Below are 15,256 nucleotides of genomic sequence, written 5' to 3' on the forward strand. Positions count from 1 at the left end.
CTAATAATGCATCCTGAAATCACACTGCCCTTTTTGGAAATGATTCCAAAAAATCCCCAAGATCTCTGGTAGGAGAATAGCAGAACAGAAAGATGGAGGGCTGGTGCCTGATGACGTCATGCAGCCACCACCATAGTTCTGAACTACCTATTTGTGTTATGTGAGAGAGAGAGAAAAAAAGCCCCTAACTTGGACAAGCCACTACTATTTCACATCTTTATTATGAGTAGCCAAGTATAGTTACTGAAAGAGCCTTTATCACCTCCAGCTTTTCGATTAGTCTTCCTGCCTCAAACCTCACACAGCTCCAATCAAATCAGCTCCAATCAGCTTCCTCACATGCAAATCTACTGAAGACCCTCTGCTGTTTTGAAGTCTTCAATGGCTTCCCAGCACTTCTAGATAAAATCTATACTCTTTAGTATGACATTTGAGATCCTTCACACCCAGGCCAGAGTCAAGACTTATCCCCTGCCTCACCCCCAGACAGCATGTGCTTGAGCCACTACATAATTCTTAGCATTCTGGCTCCTACCAGCCCTCTGACACCTGAAATGTTCCATGTGGTGAACTCCTGCTTGTCTTTCAACACCTTACTCTAAAGCTACCTCCTCCAGGAAGCCTTCCCTGATGTCCTCAGAGTAAGTCATTGCCTCCTACGGACTTCTCAGGCAAGTTCTTTGTAACATAACTCTGATGCAGCACTTGCCACACAGTATTACAATTCCTTATTTTCTGATCATTCTGTCCCCCTAGGCTGTGGGCTCCCCCAGGCAGGGAGGGACCTAACCTGATGGGTCTGTTTATCCCTAGCTGTTGGCAAATCCTAAAGAGATGAGTCTGTCAGTGATGAATGGATGCACAGACCCTGGAGACTCAGAGTCGTCACCCTTCATGCGGCGGGGGCCTTGGGTGATGGCTGACCTGGAAGAGGATGCAGGGAAACTAAGCAGATACCTAAGAGAGGGCAACCCCACCGATGCCCGTGCTGTGTCTGGGGCCCATGGATATCTGGGAAGCTGTCACTAAGCTGTCCCTGGGGACAGGGTGAAGGGTGGCAGAAACGTGGACTCCAGGTCCCCTCCACGTGGTATCAAAAGGCAGAGGAGGGTGGTCTGCGTCCGGTCTCAGCCCCAGACCTACCCCACACCACAGTCCATCAACCCCTCCGGGGAAAAGCCTAGAAGCGGGAAAACCTCAGCCCTGCTTCAGGCCATCAAACAGCAGGGCAGGTACCAACTGCTCCAACGAGAATCCCCACCAGAGAGCATTTCCGTTCTGAAGCATTTTCTCCCACGAGCTCACCTCCTCCTTTCCACGAGGGTAGGCAGAGCCCCGGTCGTTATTATCATGGCCCCATTTTACAGGTGGGGACATGATGGCCCGGAGAGGCGAGGTGTGCCCAAGCTCACACACCCAGCAAGAGGTTGAGCTGGGGGCTGAGCCCACCTCCTTCCCACAGGAGCCCAAACGCAAATACCAGGGTCCCACAGCAGCAGCCAACCGCGGGGGCACCAGGAGACACCAGGCCCTTGGCTCGCGCGTGAGGCCCAGCGCCCGTGCAGCCCCCTTTAAGGAGCGCTGGGCCTTCCTGCAGGGCTCCAGTCTTAATTTTAGCTTGGAGGCCTGCCACCGGAGCCTTCAGCCAGCAGCAGGCTGAAGTTATGCGGGACAGCTGTCAGCCGGCACGCTGGGTGGGGCCTATTTAGCCACCAGCGGCACAAGTCTGGGGACACTGTTGTCCCTGCCCTGGGTCTTTTCAGCCCCGCTGGCCACACGGCTCCGATCTCCTCTCGCAGGTCACCCAGCTCCACGATGATGGCCGAGGAGCACACAGACCTGGAGGCCCAGATCGTCAAGGACATTCACTTCAAGGAGATCGACCTGGTGAACCGGGACCCCAAGAACATTAACGAGGACATAGTGAAGGTAGGCTCGAGGGCCTGCCCCGGCGCCCCCCGCCTGGAGGGTGTCAGGTTGGGTGCTGGAAGGGGCAGGCTCTGCTCCCGCGCGATCGGCTTCCCTGAAAAGAGACCTGTTCCTCTGTCTTCTCCAAATCCCACCCACCCACCCCCGTCCCGCAAACCAGCTTGTACCCCCAAAGAGCCTTTAGTGTCAACAAGAGCAAAGAATCAGCTGCACATACAGGACCATCGACCGGGGCGGGGCAGGCGAGTCGCAAAGGAAACTTTACAACTCTGTAGCTCTTCCCGTGTGCTCTTGGCCCTCGGCTGGGGACAGACGAGGCGGCCAAGTTGGGCCCTTTCCATGCCAGGGGCATTTTGCGGTCTCCACAGTGGGTGTGGGGTTAATCCCCAGAGGGCGGTTTCCAGCAGGGCTGCTGGCCCCTTGCAGGGGCCCCCACTGCCCCAGGCTGGGGGGCTGTACCCAGCACTCATGCCTGCTCCTGGCACGTGCAGCATCCAGGCCAGGCCAGAGGCCACTCAGAGGGCACCGGGACCCCTGTATGAGGGTTACCCTGCCTTCAGGGAGTCTCCTTCGCGGCCAGGCCTGAGTCAGGCCTCTTTCCTCACCCGATGCCATCAGCAGCCCGGCTGCCTCCAGGGCCACCCCTCAGTCCAGCCTCCACCCGGTAGCCACAGGGATCTTACTACAGCAGAATTCCTGGGAGAAGGGTACCCACCAACCAGCATCAAAGTCACTGGAAGGGCCTTTAAAAGGGCAGGTGCAGGGGCCTCCCGGATGCTCTGCATACATCAGAACCACAGACCAGTGGTGTCCAGTAGAAATATAATGCGACCCATTATACAATCACCCTATATCATTTTAAGTTTTCTAGCAGCCATGACTTTAAAAAGGAAAAACAAACAGGTAAAATTAATTTTCAAGATATTTCTCATTTAAGCCAGTATGTCCAAAATAGTATCATTTCAACGTGTAATCACTACAAAACAATTATTGGTGAACAATTGTATAATCTTTCTTCATCTTCAAAATCTAGTGTGTATCTGAGACGTGGGATGCATCTCAGTTCAGACTCCAAAGTTTTTATGAGAAACCCTTCTGTCTTTAGATTTCATATAATAAACAGTCGAAAACTGATTCACAAACCCAAACTGTGCCAGACATTCTTACAAGTTTCCCAGTCACAGAATTAACTATCAGTTTTTACATTTTAATTAAAATTAAACACAATTTAGAATCCTTCAGTTGCACTAGCCACAGGTCAAGTGCTCGTACATAGCTCAAGGCCACTGGATTAGACAGCGGGGTTAAGGGCTTGTTCTAAAGGACAGCCCTGCGTGGTCACCTTCAGTGGGACACCTCCCGTGCTGCATGAGTCTAACTTCCCCCCATGGCATTCGAACCCCAGCACATCTGGCCCCCACCTTCCCCTTCCACCTCCAGCTCCCATGCCTCCTGTGTCATTGCCAGCAGCCAGCCTCCTCTCCTCCACGTGGTGGACGCCCACTCAGCCTTCGAGACCTGATTGAAATGTCACCTGCCCAGGAGGCCTTCCCCAACTCCTCCAAGCAACCAGGAGCTCCTTCCTCTGTGCCCTTACCTCACTCAGGGCATTTCCCTGTAACAGCTCATATTATGCTATTATTGTATTTATAAATATCATCTGTGGTGCAGAGAGGGCCATCACAGCACAGTTGGGGAAGTGCAGCAAAATTAGGGAATGAACGTTCCGAACTGAAAAGCACCATACGCACGTCAAACAGTATTTGTCGTGGTTTGTGCAGTGTGATCTAGACGCAACGGTCCCAGACTTGACACTAACAGATGTGGTTTGAAATCCAGACTCCTCTACTTAAAAGCAATGACACTGGCCCCCCTGTAAAATGAGCACAATTTATTCCCCCAGGGTAAATGGATCTCAGAGCAGCGCTGTGCAATAGAAATAGACCGAGAGGATTGCATGAGATAAGAGGTTTGAAAGTGCCTACGAGAGTCCCTGGCACACAGCAAGGGTGTGCAAATGTGAGCTGATTAGGAGCCTGGAGGACAAGAGAGCTAAGCCAGGGCCGGCGTTGACACTCAGGCTCCCCTCTGGTGGGCCCTGGCGGCTGCGGGAATGCAAAAGAGGACCCTTAGGGAGCATGTGTTTTCTGAAGGATCCCGCAGCAGGTGACAAGTGGAGAGGGGCTCTCGGGTCCCAGTGAGCCAGGAGGGAGCTGGCTCCAGGCTCGAGGCCCAGATTATAATCCAAGGCAGGGATGGGGGCGGCCACACGGACGCAGCTGCTTACGCAGCCTCCCAGGGCGCTGGGAGCTACCCTCTCCCGGAGGCCCTGAGCCCCAGAAAACCATGCCTCCAAGGTGAAGCAAGAGGCCCACAAATGTTCTTGTTGAGAGGAGATGATTATTTGGTGTATTTACTGGACATTCCCTGGTTTGGGAACTTATTTGACTTTTTCTTTCATTTTTAATGAGTGAGAGATGAAAACGTTTTGAAATTTAGAACAGGGATTCTAAAACTGAACCAGATAAATACCACAGACAGGTTCAAGAAGACTTCAGGTTGGTGTAATGGGATGTGAAAGAATGAAGAAAAGGAAGAAATGGGAGACAGCATGGCTGAAAGAGAGACGTCCATCTGAACAGGCTGGCCTTCGGGTCACCTGGATGTCTTTCATCGACCAGGGAAAGGACCGGGGGGTGGGGGGGAGGACAAGGGACCGAGGGTGTGAGGGGGACAGAGATGGAGAGAAAGAGAAACAAGGTCAGGCCAAGATGAAGGCTGGAAAGGCTCCCGTCGGGGTGGTGTCACATGTGGGAACAGGCTCCACGTGTGTGAGGATGACGCCGTAAGACGGTAGAATAAGACAGGCTACAGAGACCCAAGTCTAGTCCCAGCCCTGACTCTAGCTTGCTGTGTGACCCTGGGCAAATCCCTTTCCCTCTCTGGGCCTGAGTCCCTAGTGTAGACAGAGGCCGGGTGGAGAAAAGGGAGACCCGTCCCCTCCACCGCCAGCTGCTGAGGTTTCACACAGAAAAGACAAGGGTGAAGAGCAGGAGACGCACCCACCGGGCCCTTGGATTTGACCCTCAGCAGAAGGAGGTGCTCCCTCTGGATTTCTAGAGTCAAAACTTTCCCAAACTTCCCTGAGCAAGGCCTGGTGCTACCCTTGAACCCAGGCTGGAAAGTGAGTGCCAACAGCTGAGGGAGAGCTCCGCACAGCCTAGCAGTCTTGACTGTAGTCTCCCAGCTCCAGGCTGGGCCTGGGCAGAGGAGAGGCTCGCCTCATTCCCCTCACCCCCACCATCACCACCATTCATGGAACATCGATTCCACGAGTCATTCCCGAGCGCCTGCTCCGTTCCAGGCACTGTGCTGTCGCAGAGGACGTGGCAATGAGCAAGTGAGACCCACTGCGTGTAGGGCCCATGCTAGGCTCTCGGGGGGCGGGAAAGGAGGCCAGCGGTCCCTGGCACTCCAGCTGGTCAGTGAGGACACCATTCCCTTCAGACCCAGATTGCAAAGCCTCCAGCCCCTTCCTCGTGCATTCCTGCAGGCCCCCAGTCCCACCCCAAAGTCCACCAGTTATTTGTGAGAGGTCTCAGGGCTTTCTCATCGACACTCCTCCCCCTCCCCAACTCACAGTTAGGCAGCCGGGCCCTAGAGCAGGGACATACGAACCCCTAGGCAGGCAGGTCCTTCAGCTTCTGGTTTCAACCACTCCCCTCAGGCACTCAGGGCCAGCCCTTCAACCAGGGCCGAGGGAGACACCTGACCCCAGCCCATCACACTAGTTCCCACCTACCTCCAACCCACATCTGCCACAAGACCCTCCCCCTTCAGAAAAGCACACAGACAGCACCTTCTGCCTCTCAGCTTAGGCTAACAAACACCCAGAGGACCCAGTAACCCTCCTTCCCCCAAGGTCTCCAAACTCTGCTCCCACCGTGGGCCCACTGGACACCCTGTGAAACTGACCTGGTGCTTCCTCTTGAGAAGAATCCAACAGATTCCAAGAATCCAAGAATTCCAACAGACAGAGAAGATGAGACTAAAAGCAATGAGAATGCACAGGAGGAGGTGATAAATGCCTTAAATCAGTGCCAGATGAAGGGTCACGGGAAGGAGGAAGACATCACTTTCCATCACTTGGGAAAATCAGGCACCAGCTTCATGGAGAGGTGGTATCCAAGGTGCATAAATAATAAGAAAAATGTAAAATGTGGAAAGGGGGCATCAGGCTTTCCAAGAAGAGGGAACAAAATAAGCAAAGGCCACAACGTAGAGGAGAATGATGGGCAGAGTCAGAAAACGTGAGGAACGGGTATTGCCACTCCCCTGCCTATGTCCGTGGCAGACATTACTAATGGATCACAGCACGTTTCCAGGAAGCCATGGACCATCAGCTAGGCTGAGTTGGCCCACAGGCAAAACCTCTTTGCTACGCTGTCTGCAGGCGAAAAATGGGACTAGGAGCATCTGAAAGGGAAGTTGCGGGAGAAGAGGCAGAAAGGGCAGGTTGAGGCTGAATTAGGAAAGGTCATGACCTGCCAGGCATTCCACACTGGCAATTCCTTCATTTTGGAAAGTACCCCGGCAAGTACCTCTAAGAAGGGCTATACCCTGGATTAACTCACACTGAGGTATTTACAACACAGTGTTGTAGGCACCCCGTGTATCAACTAGAGTTTTTAAAAACATCCACTTTCTTGGGGAGCTTGTGAAAATGCAGATTTCTGGGCCCTGCCACCAGAAATTTTATGAGGCAGGGCCAGTGAATGCTTTGTACTTTAAAGTACAAACAAGTTCCCCTTGTCCTATAGAAGATAAACCTGTAGTCCAGAGTTGTCACCAGTTTCCCCTAAAGACACAGCGTACCAGTTTTCCACTGCTGTGTGACAAATCACCCTAAAACTCCATGCTTAAAGCACCAAGGCTTTGAGGCTCCCTCAGTTCTGTGGGCTGAGCAGCCTCAGTTGGGCAGCTCTGCTGGTCTCACTGGCGGCCTCTCATGCAGCTGCAGCAGCATCTCCTCTACAGCATTCTGGTGGTTAAAGCGAGTCACAGGGCAAGCCCAGACTCCCTATGGTCTGAGACTGTGTGCTGAGAGGCATGACCCATCTGGGGTCATCTTTGGAGACTAGCTAAATTCCCCCCAGAAGCTGGTGCACAGCTAACCTACAGCTCAACCCAGGGCCATTCCTACTACTCTCCAGTCCACCGCACCAGCCTTCCCGAAGGCAGAGACTAAGGGGGCAGGGAGGGGAGGGAAGAGACGGGCAAGGACAGGGCTCTGAGATCTGATGAGGGCTCCTCTGGTGGATCCCTTCTCTTCACATACCCCCCACCCCGGTCACCCTCTGTTATCTTGGTCTCTTCACAGTTCCTTTATATGAACCCAAGTGTCCTTACCTCCAGGCCAGGTGCCCCAGGCACCCCCTGTAGGATGCCCTGGACCCCCTCTTCCTGCCCTCAGAACCAGTCTGTGTTGCATTCTTGCCTCACCTCCTGCTGAGGTACCCGGTCCTGCGATGACCCTGATCAAGGAGACAGCAGGAGAAATTCAGGCTCAGGCTTTGATGTCAGGCCAGCGTGGGCTCCACCCCTGCTCGTCCCTTACAGGCTGGGAGAAATGCTGGATGTAAGACACATGGCCAGAAACAGACACCTACAAGGGCCAAATTGTGGGCGTTACTATGGTTATCCCAGATTGTATAGAATTCTATTTTTTAATTAATTTTTTTGGAGTACAGTTGATTTACAATGTTGTGTTCGTTTCCGGTGTACAGCAAAGTGAATCAGTTATACATATACATGTATCCACTCTTTTTTAGATTCTTTTCCCATATAGGTCATTGCAGAGTATTGAGTAGAGTTCCCTGTGCTATACAGGAGGTCCTTATCAGTCAGCTATTTTATATATAGTAGTGTGTATGTGTCAATCCCAACCTCCCAATTTATCCCTTGCCCCCTTTCCCCCTTGGTAACCATAAGATTGTTTTCTACATCTGTGACTCTAGTTCTGTTTTGTAAATAGGTTCATTTGTGCCATTTTTTTACATTCCACATATAAGCGATATCATATGGTATTTGTCTTTCTGGGTCTGACTTACTTCCCTCAGTATGACAATCTCTAGGTCCATCCATGTTGCTGCAGATGGCATCGTTTTGTTCTTTTCTATGGCTGAGTGATATACCATTGTATCAGTATACAGGTACCATATCTTCTTCATCCATTCCTCTGTTGATCGGCATTTACGTTGCTTCCACGTCCTGGCTATTGTAAACAGTGCTTCGGTGAACACTAGGGTACATGTATCTTTTCAAATTATGGTTTTCTCCAGATATATGCCCAGGAGTGGGACTGCTGGATCATAAGGTAGCACTATTTTTAGTTTTTAAGGGACTACCATACTGTTCTCCATAGCGGCTGTTACCAATTCACATTCCCACCAGCAGGGTAGGAGGGTTCCCTTTTCTCCACACCCTCTCCAGCATTTATTGTTCGTAGACTTTTTGATGATGGCCATTTTGACTGGTGTGAGGTGATACGTCATTGTGCTTTTGATTTGCATTTCTCTGATAATTAGTGATGTTGAGAATCTTTTCACGTTATTGCCAATTATAACACGTGAAGCAGAGCTTTGCCGTTTCTCAGCTATTCTGCAGCTAAAGCTTTAACTTTACAGGCCAGTGCTTCTCAGGCTATCTGGGTGAAAGGTCAGTTTTATTATTATTATTCCAATCTGTTGTACACAAATCGTAAAAGTCAATAAAAATTAACTACTAGAGAGATGAACGGAAAAATAGGCATTGACAATGTAAGCTCCAATTTTTATTATTAGTAGAATCAACAGACATAAAATTATTGGCTCACATCACTGTGACTATTTCCAAATGCCTACTCTCAACTTCTGTACTTGCCTTGTTGGGAAGGGGGCAGTGACTGTGGACCACTCTTTAAATAGCAAGGTAATAGGTGAGAAAACCAAGACCCAACAAAGCTAAGCCACTCCTTTGGGTCTTGACTCCGAAACTAACTCCGTGTCACTAGGGATGTTGGTCCAATCCTCTCGGAAGAGTTAAAACAAACAAACAAAAAACTGAAAACAAACAAAAACACAGGCCCAGAGAGGGCAAGTACCAGGTCTCAAATCACACAGTGATACGCTGAACAAGTGGAAACTGGTCCCAGATATCTGTCCCCCTGCCGAGAGCCGTTCCCCCCCACCCACAGAGCGCCTGTCTGAACTGCGCAGGGCCCTGCATGCCCAAGGACTGAGTCACGCAGGAATGCGGGGGAGGCATTTTTGAAGCGGGTGTGGCGTCTGGCCTCTCCCTCAACCGCCGCCCCAGCTCTGCTGTCCTGCACCTTCCCCGCCCTGTTGGGGACGGCGGGAGCGGCGCTGGCCGGTTCCGATGAATCAACTGGCTCTCTTGCTGTTCCAAAAATAAATATGCCAGAGAAGGGGACACCAACCTTACGAGCAGCCCCTTTCTCCCCTTCCCACAGCCAGCCCCGCCTCCTGAGGCTCCGCCCACGGCCCGAGCCCCCTGCCAGCAGCCATCTCCCCTCCACTTCCAGAAACGAATTAAGAAATGAAGTCACCGTGCGCCTCTGATACACTGGCGCGTCTGCCCAGGGCTGCCTGAGCCGGCCTTATAAATATCTCCCCAAACTAGTGCGGTGACCAGAGAGCGGTCTCAGTGCTCAGTCCTGATTAGGAACGGCCTCCTCCTCCCAGGACTACCTGTCCCTCTGAGAGCATATTTTCGCATTCACAGACAACGGAGCTGTTGCCCTGTGCACAGTGCCTAAGGCAATTACTTGAAATAATTCAAATGCCAGCAACAACAGCTTCTACCTTGTGCAAAAAAAAAAAAAAAAAAAAAATCATTAACAGGCAGAGAGATCCTTGGGGGCAGGATTATTACCATAGCAGAAAAGGAGGGAAAAGAGGACCCCATCCATCTTACCTGCGCAGGCTGAGTACGCATGCACACACACATTTATGACCAGGTAGGTTGGAGAACTGTCGTATTTACGATCTGGGTGTCAGCAGCTTTTCTGAGATATATTTTCATAGGAACTTCAGAGCAATTGAACAAACGATTACTGTCACTGGGCAGCTACCGTGTATTGTACTAAGCATTGCCCAAGAGGAGGTGTGCCTAGCACAAGGCGGGTGCTTAATAAATAGTTGTTTGGATGGATGGTTGGATGGATATGAATTGGTGGATGATACAGATGGATGGATGGATAGATAGACAGGCTGATAAATAGGTAGACGGATATGAATGGATGGATGCATATGGATAGACTGATGGGTCCATGGGTGGATGGATAGGTGGGTGGATGGATGGGAGAATGGATAGATAGATGGATGGGTAAATGAACAGATGGGGGGAAATGGATGGATGGAAAAGAAATTACTTCTGTTCTTCATAACAGAGTTGTAAGAAGTAGCAAACACATTTTACAGTTGAGGAAATGAAGCTCAAAGAGGTTATCCGCCAAGGTCACTCATCAGATCAGCAGCTGCGCTGGTGTGCAAACCCACCTTTGGGACCCTAGCTTCCTGCTGAAGAAAGCGCTCTGTAACAGCCACCGGCAGCTAACAATCAGTGATCAGGGATTCTGTGCCAGGCCATGTTCTGAGTATTACATGTCGTATCTTATTCAATCCTCCGATAAACCTAATGAAATCAATCTAGGAAAACGAGGCATATGAAAGCTAAGACACTTGCTGAAGGTCACAGAGCCAATAAGAGGCAGAGCTGGACTCAAACCTCAGCACTGCGACTTCAGTCAAGGGCTCTTTTCCACTTTGCCGCCTCTTAGAGGCCAGACACAAATCATCAAACGTGTTGAATGGAGGAATAAGTGAACAAAGCAGGCTGGGCTGCCGAGGGGCAGGGGAATTGCTGCCTGCTTGGAGCAGAGCGGACGGCTGCGAAGAAGGGGCTGGGGGCCCTGCCCTGGGGCAGGTCTCTCTGGCCAACAAGGACCAGACCTCAGAGGGGATAGTCACCCTCCCTGAGAGCCAGCATCTGCCTCGGGGTCTGACCCTGGCTGGGGCCGCGTGAAGAGCTTAGATTAGAATCAGGACGCCCAGATGCACCTGTCTGCCCAGCTGGACGTGAGGAGGCAGGGCTGGGTCATCTGTGAGTGGGGAGACACGGTCCTAAGGAACAGTCGCAGGAGGGGCAGTAGCGGCCCCAGGCGCTGAATGGGAGAGAGGAGGAAGGAGGGAGAGCCTGCTGGATAAAGGCAGGGAGCACGCCTCCACCCAAAGGCCTCCCTCAGCTACCCAAGTTCCTGGGGCCACACCAGGATCCAGAGCCCAGCCCGGGGGCTAGGAGGCATCAGGCACAGGCCGGGCACGGCCATGATAGGGGAGGGGCGGGCTTCAGAGGTCAGAACACCTCAGTCGGCAGGATCCAGGCCCTGGGGGTTTGACTGAATCTCCACAATCATGGTGCATGTACCAGGTCAACGTTGGAATGGTCCCCCAGGGCCTACAGTCCCCAGCTTCTTGGATCTGCAAGCAACAGCAACTCTGGATTTCTGCCCATATAGACCAGATGTAGAAAGATGCCAGCCCTTTCCATCCACTCTCCAAAGCCATGGGACGTTCCCCAAGCAACTTGGGCCTTCTTTTACAAACATCCAGCACACTACTCCTGCATCTCTTGCCTCCAAACCCCCAGCCCCCCAAACTCCCAGCCAGACACCACCTCCACCTCCAAGAAGCCCTCCAGGAAGCAGTGCCACCCTTTCCAAGGAGATGAGGACCATATTCATATTCCTCCTTCCAGCCCTTCCCTTCCATCCAGGGGCCATCTGAGAGGTTATGTGACCTCTGCTAAACCCCTGCAGAGAGAAAGCTGGAGGTTGAGATGTACGAGCGGGTCCCGGAAGGACCTCTGCCCACCCAAGTCAGCTTTTGAACATCGCCTGCAGCCTGAAATCTCACCCCGTGAACTTGGCTCCACAACAACGTACCATCCCCAGGGTGGGGCTGCATCCTCAGCTGTCTCCGGGGGGACCCAGGGATCTGAGGCCTGGCACAGGAGCTCAGAATCCAGCCACACGAGAAAAACAGGCCTCAACACTGGACATACAACATGGTCATGTCCACTCCCCCCCACCAAAAGAGTTACACTGGAAAGAAAAACACCAAAGCAATAATAATTTTAGTACTAGAGAAATACAAATGGGAGATGCTTGTGTTTTGTTTTTGCTATTCCCTTAATTTTCTGCAATGTGGCTATGTTATAAGAAAAAGTAATTTTAATAATAACTTTAGGCATAGAGGGGATCCCCTTCCCCTCAAAAAGTAGGAAAACGGTTCACTTGGGAGTTGAAGTTTGAGCTCTGGCATCACTGGTCCCCACTCCCCCCGCCAATTAGTCTGATCCATTCATGCATTCATTCAACCAACTACTATGAAAACAGCCCAGGAACACGCTGCCCCCATGTTACAGACAAGACAGCTAAGGCTCAGTGCCACTAAATGAAATCACATATGAGAAAGTAGCTATGACGGTGCTTAATGCACAGCAGGGATTAGCGAAAAGTTAAGTGACTTGGCTGAAAGCAATCTTTTGTATTTCTTCCGTCTTCCCAAATGGGGCCTCAGTCACCATTTCAGTGGGATGCGTGAGCAGGATTCTCTGAATGCCCACGTTCCTCGCAGCTGCAAAGGAGGGATGGGGTGGGCAGCGGCAGAGGAAGGTCTGAGGTCGCTGCAGGACCAGCGTGGGGAGAGCAAAGCCTGTGTCCTCCACGGGTGCTGCGCTCAGACACCAGATGCCTCCACCAGCCAGGACGCCGCGGCCCTCACCTCACCACGTGCTGGATCCTAACACAGCTCTCAGGCCGCTGCACCTCCCTCTAAACACCTCCATGACCCCAAACCGGGCGGGATTCGGCGACGGCTCCCAACTCGCCCCCCACGTGCATCCTCACAGCTGCGGCAGCCAGAATGAGGCACTCAGAACTCAGATCAGAGATGCAGAGGACAGGCGGGTGGTTTCCAGAGGCGGGGAGAGGGGTGGTGGAATGGGTGAAGGGGCTCAACGGGTGCAAACTTCCAGTTATAAGATAAGTAAGTCCTGGGGATGTAAAGTAGAGCACGGTGACTACAGTTAACAATACTGTACGCAGCGTCTATTTAAAAGGTGCCAAGAGAGTAGTCATAAAAGGTCTCATCACACACACAAATACGTAACTGTGTGTGGCGACACACGTTAACTACACTCAGTGCAGTGATCATTTCCCAACATATACAAAATCAAATTATGTTGAACACCTGAAATGAATATAATGTTAGATGTCAATTAGACCTCAACTGAAAAAAGGCTCAGATCCAGCCGAGCCACACCCTGTGCAAAAGCCCTGAGTGGCTCTCATTGCCCTCAAGCCCCCATGCTTGCTCCGCCTGGCCTCTCCAGCCTCCCTCCGGCCTGGGCCTGCGCTTGGCCTTCCAGAAGCACCTACATCTCCCCAGGAGCACACACTGTCTATCCCACTGGGTCGCAGCAGCTGGTGCCCCAAACGCTCTTTTCCAGCCCACAACTCCTTCCTCCCCCTGGCTACCTCTAGGTATCAGCTTAGCTAGATGTCACCTCCTCCAGGAAGCCTGACACCCAGGCTAAGTTAAATGTCACCCTGTGGGTGCACACGGCCTGTCCTTCCCTTACCAGAGCACTGGTCACTGTGGTGTAACTGCCTGCCGTAAGCTCCAGGAGGGCAGGAACCTTCGCCTGTTCATCATCCTATCGGCAGGCACCCGGTACATTTTTTTAGGATGACTGTCCAATTCCCTAGGATCACAAAATAATAGAATTTCAGAGCCACGGCTCGTGGCCTGCCTCTAACTTAGTTTCTTTTAGTAAGTTACTCAACTCCTGGGGGCCTCTGATCCATCCATGAGAGAGAGAAGTGGACCGGCTCTTGTTCCTCTCTGCTCTGGGACAGCACCGGCATCACCTGGGACTTGTCAGAAATGCAGGCTCTCAGGCCCCACCCTGGACTCACCGGGGTCAGAATCCCAGGGGGTGGGGCCCAGCCACCTGGTTTAACAAGCCCCCCAGGGGGTTCTGACGCTTGAGAAGTGGGTGGCTGCTGTGACTTGAGGGTTCCCCCTCCCACCCCTGCAGGTGGATTTCGAAGACGTGATCGCGGAGCCCGTGGGCACCTACAGTTTTGATGGCGTGTGGAAGGTGAGCTACACCACCTTCACCGTCTCCAAGTACTGGTGCTACCGCCTGCTGTCCACACTGCTGGGGGTCCCGCTGGCCCTGCTCTGGGGCTTCCTGTTCGCCTGCATCTCCTTCTGCCACATCTGGGCGGTGGTGCCCTGCATCAAGAGCTACCTGATCGAGATCCAGTGCATCAGCCACATCTACTCGCTCTGCATCCGCACCTTCTGTAACCCGCTCTTCGCTGCCCTGGGCCAGGTCTGCAGCAACATCAAGGTGATGCTGCGGAAAGAAGTATGAGGCTGGGTGGGCAGCAGGGGTGGTGGGGCAGGGGAGCCCCGCTGGGCTGGCCCCACCATCAGGCTCTGCGGGGCTGCCGGCAAGCTCTTTCTCCCTGGGGACCGCTGCTTCCCCCCAAGACGGGAGCACACAGAGTAGGGAAGCCGGAGAGAAAAGACAGTCCGCCACGGAAGCGCAGTGGCCTTCCCTCCGCCCCCTGCCCCACCACAACACCCCCAATGACCGGGTGCCAGGAAGATCATTGGCTAAGAGGCAGCTACCGCAAATCTTTGCATTCACTTGTACTGTAACGGCACAATCCAGCCCTCAGCTCCCACCTGGACACACCCCCTCCCCCCCAGGAAACCACCAGTGACTGCTGGCGTTAGCAGGGTGGCTCCAATAAAGGGTTTCCGGCTGCATCTGGGAAATGCTGTGTTTTGCATGTGTCCATAAGGTGGGTGCGTGTCCTGACCAGCTCCAGAAATATATTTCTCTGCCCTGAGAAGCAGGAGGGGCAAGCTGGTCGGCCCTTCTCTTGGCCAAATGCAAGAACCAGATTTTGGTTTCTCTGGGAATTCTTGTTTGCAGGGTATCTGTTCCTTGGGAGATTATTTCCCGTTGATTTCTGTTGCCCCTGGGCCAGCCAGTGGTCACCCACAGAAGAAAATGGCCGCTGGGTTAGAAGGGGAAGGTGATACTCCCTGGGCACCACTGAGGGCAGGGCCTGGGTTCAAAGCGCCCCTTTGGCTCAGACACTGAGCCCCTGGCACTGCCGCTTGGCAAGTACACCCTCAGCCCCGCAGATGTGGTGATGGCATAAGGCCCTATTCAAGCATACGTG

At 52.6% G+C, this 15,256-nt stretch overlaps 1 protein-coding gene across 1 annotated transcript; it reads left to right on the forward strand.

Annotated features, from left to right (window-relative positions):
- Positions 1-1,703: 1,703 nt before the first annotated feature.
- CAV3 (caveolin 3) lies at positions 1,704-14,843 on the forward strand. Its single transcript, XM_067755292.1, has 2 exons — positions 1,704-1,929; positions 14,092-14,843. Exons 1-2 carry the CDS (start codon positions 1,816-1,818, stop codon positions 14,431-14,433), a joined length of 456 nt encoding a protein of 151 aa, XP_067611393.1. The 5' UTR covers positions 1,704-1,815; the 3' UTR covers positions 14,434-14,843.
- Positions 14,844-15,256: the final 413 nt, after the last annotated feature.

The sequence above is a fragment of the Pseudorca crassidens genome, chromosome 10, assembly GCF_039906515.1.
Source record: "Pseudorca crassidens isolate mPseCra1 chromosome 10, mPseCra1.hap1, whole genome shotgun sequence".
In the NCBI taxonomy this organism is placed as follows: domain Eukaryota; kingdom Metazoa; phylum Chordata; class Mammalia; order Artiodactyla; family Delphinidae; genus Pseudorca; species Pseudorca crassidens.